Source organism: Choloepus didactylus, chromosome 3, assembly GCF_015220235.1.
Source record: "Choloepus didactylus isolate mChoDid1 chromosome 3, mChoDid1.pri, whole genome shotgun sequence".
Classification (NCBI taxonomy): Eukaryota; Metazoa; Chordata; class Mammalia; order Pilosa; family Megalonychidae; genus Choloepus; species Choloepus didactylus.
In genome coordinates this window covers 211,484,850-211,496,541 of record NC_051309.1, presented here as the reverse complement: position 1 = coordinate 211,496,541, position 11,692 = coordinate 211,484,850, and the positions used below count along the sequence as shown (strand labels likewise).

The 11,692-nt window shown below is 43.0% G+C and overlaps 2 protein-coding genes across 13 annotated transcripts in view; one reads left to right on the top strand and one right to left on the bottom strand.

The window, feature by feature from the left end:
- Positions 1 to 4,002: 4,002 nt before the first annotated feature.
- Positions 4,003 to 11,232, bottom strand: LOC119530634 (translation initiation factor IF-2-like). The gene is made up of 4 exons (XM_037831529.1): positions 11,068 to 11,232; positions 7,471 to 7,665; positions 6,640 to 7,323; positions 4,003 to 4,621 (listed from the first exon to the last, which is right to left on the bottom strand). Exons 1-3 carry the CDS (start codon positions 11,230 to 11,232, stop codon positions 6,721 to 6,723), a joined length of 963 nt encoding a protein of 320 aa, XP_037687457.1. The 3' UTR covers positions 4,003 to 4,621; positions 6,640 to 6,720.
- Positions 6,653 to 11,692, top strand: part of TRMT9B (tRNA methyltransferase 9B (putative)) — a 76,490-nt gene continuing 71,450 nt past the window's right edge. For 6 of the 12 annotated variants that reach the window (XM_037831269.1, XM_037831268.1, XM_037831265.1 and 3 more), the window contains exon 1: positions 6,957 to 7,648. The gene's annotated coding sequence lies outside the window, so the exon portion shown is untranslated. The other 6 variants (XR_005216032.1, XM_037831267.1, XM_037831263.1 and 3 more) reach the window with 4 other exon arrangements.

The window sequence follows — 11,692 nt, the reverse complement described above, 5'->3', positions numbered from 1 at the left end:
AGATGCAGATGTAACATCAAATGGCTTCAGAGATGAAGAGGAAGTAGATGACACACAAGATAGCTGGAGGACAGCCAAGTTTCCTGTGGCGCAGAAGAAACAATGTTGTCTTACATCTTCAACAAACATTATGAACTACAAGGAGGAAGGATCACAGGCTTGGGTTGGAGATAACAGCAGATTATTGAAGTATATATAAGAACTTTTGCCACGTAATAAAGCATAATCTTGTTAATGCTACTAGAATTACAAGAATTTACATGTTGACATGGCGGCAAAGAAAACAGGATGCATTTGGAGATGGATGATCCACGGATTCATGGCAATGGAGACAAAAGTAAACAGCTTTAGTGGCAATGTGTTGAGCTCAGCATTTGAGTGAGTACCTGCTAAGCATTTTATTCAGTAATGTGCAGTATAGAAAAAGTCAAGCACTTATATATCACAAGTAGATGCATATGTCATTTCAACAAAAGCTTATTGAATATCCTCCATATGCATGGCTCTGGGCTTGTTTCAGTTTGCTAAAGTTGCCAGAGTGCAAAATAACCAGAAATGGATTGGCTTTTACAATGGGGGTTAATTAGTTCACAAACTTACAGTTCTAAGACCATCAAAATGTCCAGCTTAAGGCATCAAGAGGTAGATACCTTCTCTGAGGAAAGGCTGCTGGCATCTGGGGTTCCTCTGTCACATGGAAAGGCATGTGGTTTCAAAATGGCTTCTGGTTTCAAAACAGCTTTCTCCAAAATGTCTCTCTTAGCTTCTCTCTTAGCTGTCCCCGGCGGGGCAAACTCTAGATTACTTATCTTAGTTTCTCTGCTTGTTCTTCCCAGGGCGTTTCTGTCTAAGCTTCTCTGAGTTCTCTCAGCTCCTGTGGGTCCTCCTTACTTCTCGTGGGGGCAAACTCTAGGCTTCATCTCTTAGCTTAGCATCTCCAAACATCTTTCTGTCTGCATCTCCTAGAGTCTGGGTCTGCATTGGCTCTGAGCTTTCTCTTTTTCTCCCTGAACTCTCTTAAGGACTCCAGTAAACTAATTAAGACCCACCTTGAATGGGCAGGCTCACATCTCCATGGAAATAATCTAATCAAAAGGTCCCACCAGCAATAGGTGTGCCCCCACAAGAGTGGATTAAGAGAACACAGTCTTTTATGGGATACATAACAGATTCAAACCAGCACAAGACTGGTACATTGAGGATACAAAGGTGAATCCTATACCCATCCTCCCTTCTAAGAGGGAAATGGGACACATGAACTCTCTTGGCTTTCTGTAGCTTTCCTTCAAGACACTTTTTTTCAGCTTAAAATCACACATTTCATTTGCTCAATGTCCATCACCCCATCAGACTATAAATTCTATGAGGGTAGATATTGTATCTGTTTTGCTCACCACTGCTTTCCTAGTGAATTTCAGTGAATATTTGTTGAATAAATGAATGAATGAAGAATTTTTGTAAAAGTTAGTGGTGTCATAAGAAGGATATAGATAAAGAACTGCTAATTTGGCAGGATAAAGAGACTAATTCCAGATAAAATGCTAAAAGGTTTTATGGAAGAGATGGCATTGACAGGCTGGAGACCAGATTAAGCAATTATTAAAATCATGAGCCCTAAAGAACTAGGGTAGAAACATTAAGAAGGGAGAGAAGGATAAATGTAAGAAGTATTACAAAGATAAAATTGTTAGACAGTGGATGCCAATGAGATGTGAAGAGCAAGGAGAAGCCAAGGCTTGAAATGTCGGGCGACTTGGGGGACAGGGTTTGAAAGGAAGAAGCAAAGAGCAGCTAGATCAGGTCTACGAAGGGGATAGACTTCAGATTCAGAGGTGTTGAGATCATCCTGGTGGAGACATCGAGCAGGTCACTAGCAATGTGGAACTGGAAGTTCCAAAAGTTGACCAATCCAGAGATACCTATTTTTGAGACATCAACACTGCTTGAAATTATAAAGTTGTCTGGGTTTTACCATGGAAAGATTATGGAGACAGAAAAGCAGAGGGCCAAACAAAGGTTTGAGAAATGCTAAGGTTTGGCTGGGCTCTTTTCTATGTAGTTCAGGAAAACAGAGTGCAGACGGGTTATTTCTCTTCTCTGCCCATAAAACTCGATCAGTTAAGAAAACATCCTATCGTTGATGCTGGGAAAGGAGGCTGTCCAGGTTTCAGGTGCCTGGAGAATACCAGTGCCTTGGATAAAAGCAGAAGCTCCAGACACTCTGGTACCAAAATGGCCAGAGAACTGAAGGGTTTAGGACATAGATGGAAGGCATATTGGGACTGCAGCCCAAACACATCTAAACAATGCCAAGGGCAGCTCTTGGGTAGCACTCCCATTTCTAAGACCTGCTAACTTACATTATAAAGAGCTGTGAGCTCTTTGATCCTCAGCCCAGTCTGATTGGTTTGTTGTGGGTAATGCATAGAAACCAAGGAAGCCGATGAAGCTTGTGCTTTGCCTATTCATATTGTCAGCATGGTTTGTCTCCAGCCTCCTAATGTGATCCGAGGGAGCCTGGAGCACTCACAATTTCTTCCTGTGGTCTGTAGCTAACCTCACACCAGTTCACCATTCCACATAATGAGAGGCCCCACTTTCTTATGCACCAAGATATTGCTATGCTAAACTAGTTAAAATAATTCAAAAATATAGGATGGCTTTGAAAGAAGGAGAAATACAGTAAAAACACATATAGCCAGTATTTTGACCAGGGTCTTGTATATAGCATATGCTCAAAGTCAAAATAAATGAAATAGTCCATAAACATAATGCAGCACATCTTGCATCTTACAGCAATATGTGCAGATTCATTTATTCAGATACATGCATTAAACTGTTACTAAGTGCCCGGAGCTGTGATAGGCAATGAGGACAAAATAAATAAGAAAATGATCAAAAGCTCTAGGAAAGCAACTTACATAAATTTCTTACATGAATGCCACACTTTAAGAGACAAAGAGTTATGTAGTTTAGGGCTGCAAAAGCTGGAGAAACCTTACGATTTTCCTTGGGCCCAAAGAGATAGGCCAGGGCCGGGCTGTGAGGGATGCCATTCCTACTCTAGGGAGTACATGGAATCGAAAAAGCAATGGAGACCTGGTAATGAACCTTAAGCAGAGGAACATGAAATAATTTTTCAGTATTGGTTTATGTGGTAGTTGAGTTATGTACCCCAGGCCAACTTGTCTTTAATCTTAATTCCATTTCTGGGTGTGAACCCACTGTAAATAGGACCTTTTGAAGGTGTTATTTTTGGTTAAGGTGTGGCCAACTGAATCAGGAGGGGTCTTAATCCTATCACTGGAGGCTTTATAAAGAGAAGAACCAGACACCAGAGTGAGAGAAAGCCACAGGGAAGAGCCAGAAGCTGGAAGTCAACAAAACTGAAGAGAAAGGAGAAGACATTGCTGTGTTATGTGAGGTGGGGCTACAAGCCAAGGAATCCCAAGGATTACAGGCTGCCAACACCAGAATGTTACAGACTTTGGGCTGAAACCATTGCCTTGCTGACACCTTGATTTTAGACGTCTCTTAGACTCAAATCCATGAGCCAATATGTTTCCATTGTTTTTAGCCAATCCATTGTGTGGTATGTCATTAGCAGCCAAGGAAAACTAAGACATTTCATTATAATTTTTTTTCTTCCAAATTTCCATTTAGCAAATGATTGAAAATAATAGCTCCTAAATCCAGGAAATAATTTTCATAAAGATTTAGAGAAAAATGCTATTTTTTGTGAGGAAATATCTATTTTATGAATTACAAAATGCCAGTTGGAAAGTGTGACTTGATTTGCAGCAATTTGTTTTTAGAAACATCTCTCAGAAGGTATCTCTTCTGTTCTTATTAGGAGAAAAGAAGTCCACTAAACAGGATGTACAGTGGAAAAAACAATTATAGCCCTACTTCCTGTCCGGTTGGTATTATAGGCAATGAACATGATCATAGAGTTGTGTTAATTCAGGTTACAAAAAAGAGAAACAGGAGACATCCACTGATATTACTTTATTATAAAACTACGCAAGGAAGAAAGGGAGAACAAGCAGTGGTCTCCAGAGCCACAAGAAACTCAGAAGGTCCTAGAAGGTCAATGAAGAAACCCAGCAGCTCCTGGTGGTACAATAGGGTTAGCTCCTGAGTCATCGAGGTATCCATTCCTTCCTGCCATGTGAATTGATCATACACGTGGCTCAGTTTAATTGTCTTTGCTTCTCCTGAGGCAGAAGAAAGCCTATGTTAAGCCACTGATCTTAAACAGAGTAGTTAAGAACATGAAGTCTAGAGCACACACAGCCTGAGTTCAAATCCAGGTCCCGCCTCTGTGAGACAAGAGGCAAAAGATCTGATGAAATCTTATCTCTATCCATTACAGCACGTTCCTATTTGGCAGAGTTCTCCCAGCAGGCTTCAGGGCAAACCGGACGGCTCCTTTGGTGGGCATCAGTCCTTGAGGAATCAGTCACAGATTGAACGGACGCATGGCAACCTGTAGATAAAGATCCAGTCCCTGCTTCTTTACTCAGAAGGAGGCACTGAGCAGGTGGGTACTCAGAGAAGCATGGCCTGCCATCTACTGCCTCCAGAGGTACAGGTGAGATCTAGAGAGTTCACAAATAAACTAAACAACATAAAAGGAAGTTAAGTGTAAGTTTAGAAACAATCAGTAAGACACTTGTTATAGAAAAATCTATTGTTATGTGTGGCATCCCTGGCATATTTATATTGCTTTCTTTTTCTTTTCTTTTTTTAAATATCAAATTCCCATCCTAAAAAGCCAAGTTAAGAAATGTCATAGGACTGGTGCTGAGAGTGAAATCTCATTAATGTTTTTTTCATGAAAAATTTCAAACATCACAAATAATTTGAGAGAATAATATAATAAACCCCCATGTACCCACCCAGCATCAACAACTGTCAAAAATTTGGCAGTCATATTTTATCTATTCCTTTGCCTTTTTTTTCCTGGGATATGAAAATGAAATTTCCATGTTAAAAAAATAAATTGTTTCAAAGTTCAGCTGTCAGTGAGGGATTGTTAAGCTTCTCCGGAGTCCAGTTTTCTCTGCAGATGCTTTTCTTTCCATTCCCACAACTGGCACTGAAATTCTAGTGGTGGGCTTGGCAATGTCTCTTATCATGGCCTCAACCAGAATAATCTCTGTTTTTCTCCCTGCCTCCAAACAAGGAATTGCTAACTTAAGTTCATAGACCTCTGGCGATTCCACAGATCTCCTTCAGCCAGATCTGTGAACCCCCAGAAAATAGATGCAAATAGTACTACATTTGTTTATTATATAGAGCGGGGTTCCAAAATTTCTATCAGATTCTTACAAGAGTCTAATACCTACAAAAGGTTAAGAACCTTTGCCCCTGCCATATCCTGAAAGCACGGCATGCTTTCTCACTGCCATCCCTTAACCAGTCCTCCACATCAAAATCCTGAGCCTCTCACCACCTGCAGGATGCCTGTCTGACCATCTCACCTGTAACTGACTTCCCTCATAGTTTCATACAGAACTTCAAGCCACTTTCATATTTATCACAATTCTGTTTAAATCCTATTCATTCAACGAGTATTGATTAGGTTCCTAGCACGTGCCAGGCATTATGCTGTACTTATTTAAGGTGCGCTATGTCTCTTATTGCACTGTTAGCAGAGGGCAAGAAACATTACAGGAACCATTATGCATCCTTCATTCAAAGACATATTGTAGCTGTAGCTCTGCTCTGTCGAATGGAAACATAAATGAGCAGTGGCATTTCTGTAGGCTGGCATTCAGCTCAAGAAGAACATGTAAAACCAGGCTCAGGATTTTTTTTCTTTTAAAGGGGAAAAGACGTTTACAGAAAAACGAAACGTCAATTTGATTATTCTGGACATGGTGACGGAAAGGTGCAAAGTTCTCCCTTCCCACCCCAATATACTGTGGCACCAGAAAACTCTTTCAGAATTGCCAACTACATGCGGACGTCCACCAGTCCTCATGGTAACCCCTCAAGATACATCTCTGTCTATGTGAGAGACGCAGACGTGTCTCCACAAATAACCAACCCCAGAAAAACAGATCAGCATGAAGTTCCCCCCATAGGGTCTGGAGCATGGATCTAATACCAAAAGGTCAGCAGAGCGCTTACTAAACATGCTAATTGTTCGATATTGGGCACGTGCTTTTTTTAGCATACATAGGTCCCTAATGGTAACTGGGGTGTTTAATAATAGGGGTGGAGGATTACTATGCTAAGGATCTGGCAGCAGTAGTTAACGCTATTGTTACAGAAGCAACAGGGGAAGGGGGGATCTGAATCCAGTCTGGGCAGAAACTTCCAACCTAAATTCCATCCCTCCTTCGTGGAGATGCTACCTTGATGGGGCTAGCTTTGCAAAACTCCTAATGGATTAAGCATGCTGTTGTGAAAAGATCTAGAGAGTCTAGGCGGTGGTACCTTGAGTTTAACCCCTCTGATCTTTAGCTATCCCGTGTACTCCCAGGTACCCAATGGGGACCGAGCCACTGAAATAGGTGGATGCAAGGTTCAACTGAGAAAAGACAAGCTAAAGCGTCACGCAATTGCTGGACCTTGTGATCACCCCAGGGACCGCGTTGCTACGCTCCGGGCCGCCCCAGGTGTACCCACCCGCCTTGGCGTTCTCTCCCACGTAGGTCGGGCCACGCCGGGAGAGACAGACGAGAAGAGCGCAGGGTGGAGGCGGGAAGGTCACCCCCATTCCGGGGCCGGTCGGGTGCGGGAGAGGCCAAGCCTCCCCCTCCACCCCCCTGTACGTTCAGGCGAGCGTTCCCTGAGGAAGGGGCTGGGAGGCCGACACTCCCCCCTGCCTCGCTCTGCATCCGCGCCCCTCCGAGGCTGCCGCCCTCTCTGCTGGGAATCTACACTGCTCTCGCTCCGCCGGCTGCGGGAGCCGGAGCGCCGCCTGCGGAGAGGTGAGGGCGGGTCAGGGAGGCGGAGACGGGGGCGGGGAGCTGCGCTCTCGGGGCCGCGGGCGGTCACCCGACTGCTGTCGCGGCGGCCGCCCGAAGCCCCCAGGTCCCGGGAGTGGCGCTTCCCGCGCGGAGCGCGCCCGGGGCGCTGGCGAGGCATGGACTCCGGCCGCGGCAGGAGGAGCCGGCAGAAAGGCTGTCCCCAAGCTCTGCCTGCCGAGTATCGGCCCAAGAGGCCACCCGGGGCCTCGCTGTAACTTCTGCTCTTTGGGAGCCCGGGGCTCGTTCCCGGGCGCGCGGGCGCGCTCACGCACGGCACGCGCGCACCCTGTGCCTCGCTCCCTTGCGCGCTCGCGCGTCCTCCGTCTATTTTTTCTTCTTCCTTTCATTCTCACACTCTAAAATCGGTCAAGGGGTGGAAGTTACACCTGGTACAGCCCCCGGCTCTGATGCAAAAGCAGCTGTTTTTCTTGGGCTCCGGGATTGCATTTTTAACTATTCGGTTCGGTAGACCTTCCCGGCTCCATACCGTGCAGAAAGCACTGGCGACGGTGACGCGGACGGTGGTCTCCAGAGGGGAGCGGCGAGAAGCCTCTTTCAACCCCAGTTCTGACGGTCCTGGGTCTCCCTTCCCTCCGCGGGCAGGGAGGAGGGGGCGCGACAGGTCTCTTCCCGCGCGCTCGGTCGCCGGGAGTCTGTCCACCTGGGTGAGTTCGTGATCTTCCTGTGTTATTCCAGTGGCTGAGGGTGATCTATTTGCTTTGAAAACTTGGCCATGATCAAAACAGACGAGCCTGCTATGCAGTAAGGGATTGCAGTCTGTGCTTCAGATGTCAGACCGTATCATTAGGAACTCAGAACTGAGTGTCTTAAAGGTCAACGTGAATTTGTATTCTATTGGAGTGTACGTGTATCTTTCCTTTCGCAGACATCTTTTGGGCACTGATTTTTAACAAGCAGGATAGGACACATATAAGAAAACTTTAAGCCATCGAGTTTGACAAAATATTTTAGTGATTGATCTGAAAGAACTTACTGAAAGTCAAAGCTGACAATAAAAAATGCAGTTTAAGAAGGAATGTCAAAATGGGATGGTAGGATTTGTATAACATTATTTCATGTATGCATGTTCTTTGTGGTAAATGGTATAAACATGCAATGCTTGTTGTAGAAAGAGGTTAAGACCATAATCATTTATGTGCAAAGCATTATATTGGTTGGTATGCATGAATTTAAATGTTCATTGAACATTTCATGTGAGTAAAGAGCTAAAATATATCTATGTCATTTTGAGGTTATGGTTGTTAACAATATCACTGATAACGACTGGCATTTAACTCTGTTTCAGCAGCTAAACATAATTATTATCCATGTGGTCCCTTAGCATACAGAATCCTTGACCTTCCTGGCTATTGAATGGTTAATTTGTTTTGAACTGTAGAGAAGGGAGAATTTTAGGTTTTCTCTTCTTGAAGCTTGGCTGAAAATGCAGTGTAAAGAACTCTCCAGTATTGGTGAGTGGAGCCTTACAGTTGCTGAGAGCCAGAGGACCATTTGAGAAGAATGGAAGTGGCTCACTGATGGGCATTGATTGCATGTAACTTATTTTAAAGGAGACCTTGACAAGTTGGAAAGTGTCTTGTCACTAAGGAAACTGCTCCAGAGAACTGCTGCTTTCTTAATGCATTTGGTCACATTTGAAAAGGGAACTCTGTAGACTCCTTCTAATTCCAAAGAAATCCTATTTCTAGAAAGGTTGAATTACTGAGATGATGTTCTTGGGAAATAATTTATCCTGTAAGTATATGTCTTAATATAGCGAAAGCACCAAGGTAATTCAAACGGTCAAAGAAAATTTTACTTACCAGAGGGTTGTGAAATTGCAAATGCTGTGTCTGTAAAGTTAACTCTGCCTTAAAGTATATTAAGATGGAGGGGGAGGGGACTTCCCCAATAAATACTAAATCTATGTTTATAAGTATATTCTAATGCCAAATAATACTGGGGATTAAGAGGACTGTAAAAAAGAAGTATTAATACTTATGTTATTTCTGATGGGTGGATATATGAATAATTATATGCATTTCACTTGTATAGAATTCAGATATACCTATAGAGAACTAGTCTTCAAATTTTGAAAAACCTCACAATGCAGGCTCTCTCACTGCCTTGAAGAAGACACAAAGGACCATATAAGCTTGCCAGATCTTAATGTTGAGAAAAAAATGCAACAAAGTCTTTGTTTCACTGCATGTTGGTGTTCCAATTAATACTTTCAAACAGCAGTTGATTCAAAGCACTCATTGCAATTTTGCCCTTAGTATAATGCATCGTTAAAATTAGACTGTCAGCACTTGTCCGTGCAATCTTACATCTTTATTCGTGGATAAATGAGGACGTGTTCTGAGAAGACTGGCATGAAAGTATTAAGATACTGGGGAATTTATTTAAGGGCAGACTGAAGGAATTAAATATCAAGCCTGATTCTGGTATAATTTGTTCCCTGCTAAACCTGAAAGTATAGCGATGCTAAATGTCCAGTTGACTGTCCTTCAGCTTTTGTGGTTCTCTGCTCTCGATTGCAAAAGAAACTACTTTGCATAGGACTCCTAGCTAAGAGGTATTCAAAAGGAGTAAACACAATTCACTTTGGGTACTTACTTCACTTTCAGAGAGACTTTTAATCACTTAGAAGGGATTTGAGAATTTGAATGAAATCACCTGGAGGGAATCCCAGCTCTGAGCCATTTCCTGGTCTGTGAAATGCGAATAATGACACCTCCTGAGGTGGGAGTGGGCAGCAAATGGAATAAGTGTAAAATGTATAAAGTACACTGTCAGCACATTGTGAGCCATCCTAAAGAGTGGTTATGACAAGAAGAAGAAATCTGTTAACTTAAGTATCATCTCCTGGGGACAGTGGAGGGGTTGCTGCATGATTGACTAGAATTGAATTTTCCGGTACATGGGTTGTTCCCCAGCCCTGGTTTACGTAGTCCTTCTTAGCTGCCAGTGTCCTTTGGAAGTCAGAGGCTCGCACACTCACACCTGCTTCTCTCCCTGGCAGTCCTCAGACTTACCTGGGTTAAAGAAGTGCTGACGATTGCTTTTGAGAAAATGAGATAGTGAAAAGAGGGAGGAGATGACCAATTGAAATTCTAAAATAGAATTTAAACATTTAATTGAACAAGTTTCTGTTAATTAGAAGTATGCTCCTTATAAAATAACAGTTATTCCCAGTTCTCCCATGGACAGTTAGAAAATGCAGCTATGGCTTATTGAGTACATCTGTTGGGATTTAGAAATGGAATATTTGGACTTTGGAGGGATAAAGTAAGGATAATATTCATTCAATTTCTCAATCATTCAGCATCCCCCAATTTTTGCCATGTGCCTCAGAAGGCAGCCTGCTAAGCTTGGGGTTACAATGCCGACAAATACAGACCTGACCACTGATCTCTTGGAGCATATGTCTATCTAGTTGTAATAAACTGGTAAACCTATGATTATAACCCTGTGCTCGTTGCTATGCAGGAAAAATATCAAAAGTGCAGAAACAGGAATCTGAGCTATGGAGGAAGGGAGGGGAGCAATGCATCCTTTAGGAAGTGACACTGGGTTTGGGAAGGAGGGTGGGAGGGGAAGGAAGAGCATTTAACAAAGAGTGAACAGAACCTGTGAAGACCCTGAGTGTGTGTTGGGAGGGTCGGGGAGATGGTGGAGAGAACGGGTATCTTGGCAGAAGGGGGAAGGCCGTGTGAATGAGGCTGGAGCTGTACGCCTAAGCCGTGAGGTGTACTATTTTTCTTTTATGTAAGGATCACGGTCTCAGTAGAACTCTTCTTTGTTTTGTGTAAAGCTCTTACCTTAGGCTTTTTTTCAGACTACCCTGTTGGATTATATAAAGGGTATGTACAATCATTTTTTTTTTAGTTTGTCAGAAACTAAGAAAATATTTACCATAATTGACTTGAGTCAGCTTTTTGTATTAATTGTCCATCTTCAAAACCATTTGGAATCTAACAGATTTTTGTTTAAAATACCTAGTTTTGTGTGTGTTCGGCTCTCCTACATATAGCCACTTTGAATCTACTCAGCTCTTAAAGCCACGTTGGGCCTGACTCACTTGTATTTCTCGCGTAGACAAGGCTTCTGGCGTCTTTGTTTTGAGAAATCCTAAGAACAGCTGGATGTGGATCTGCTGGGGCTGAGACCCTAAAGTGCAGGTCCTCTTTGCCTCTTTAGTCTCTTCATGTTGCCCAGTTTCCTTCTCTCTCCAGGTCCTTTTCATTCTAACTTCCTACTTTCTCCTGTTTTTGACACTATCTCCTGCTTCATTGTGAATGAGAGCGAGTTTGAACAAAAAGAAACATACCCAGATCAATAACCCTGTCCTCACCTGTTGTTTCCCCCCCCCCCAATAAATTTACAGCTTTAGATTTTAGTGTTTTGAATACATTTTTAAAGTTGTTTTTATGGATATTTGCAAGTTTAAAGCCAAAGTTCTTGATTTGCCAGTCTGGAAAATTGAATAAGTTTTAATAAATGTATAGGTAAATATTAAAGTCCAGCCTGAAGCCTTGCTCTAGGGCTTATGGGGTAGGAAACTGGCTTCCCACACCATCAAAGCTTCCTGAGAACTGGGCCCTGGTCTATTTTCTTCACCTCTGCAATTCCCAGGGGGTAGAACACTGCCTGGTAGGTGATCAAAAAAGATTTCCTGTTGAAAAAATGTAAGATGTGGTTGGTTC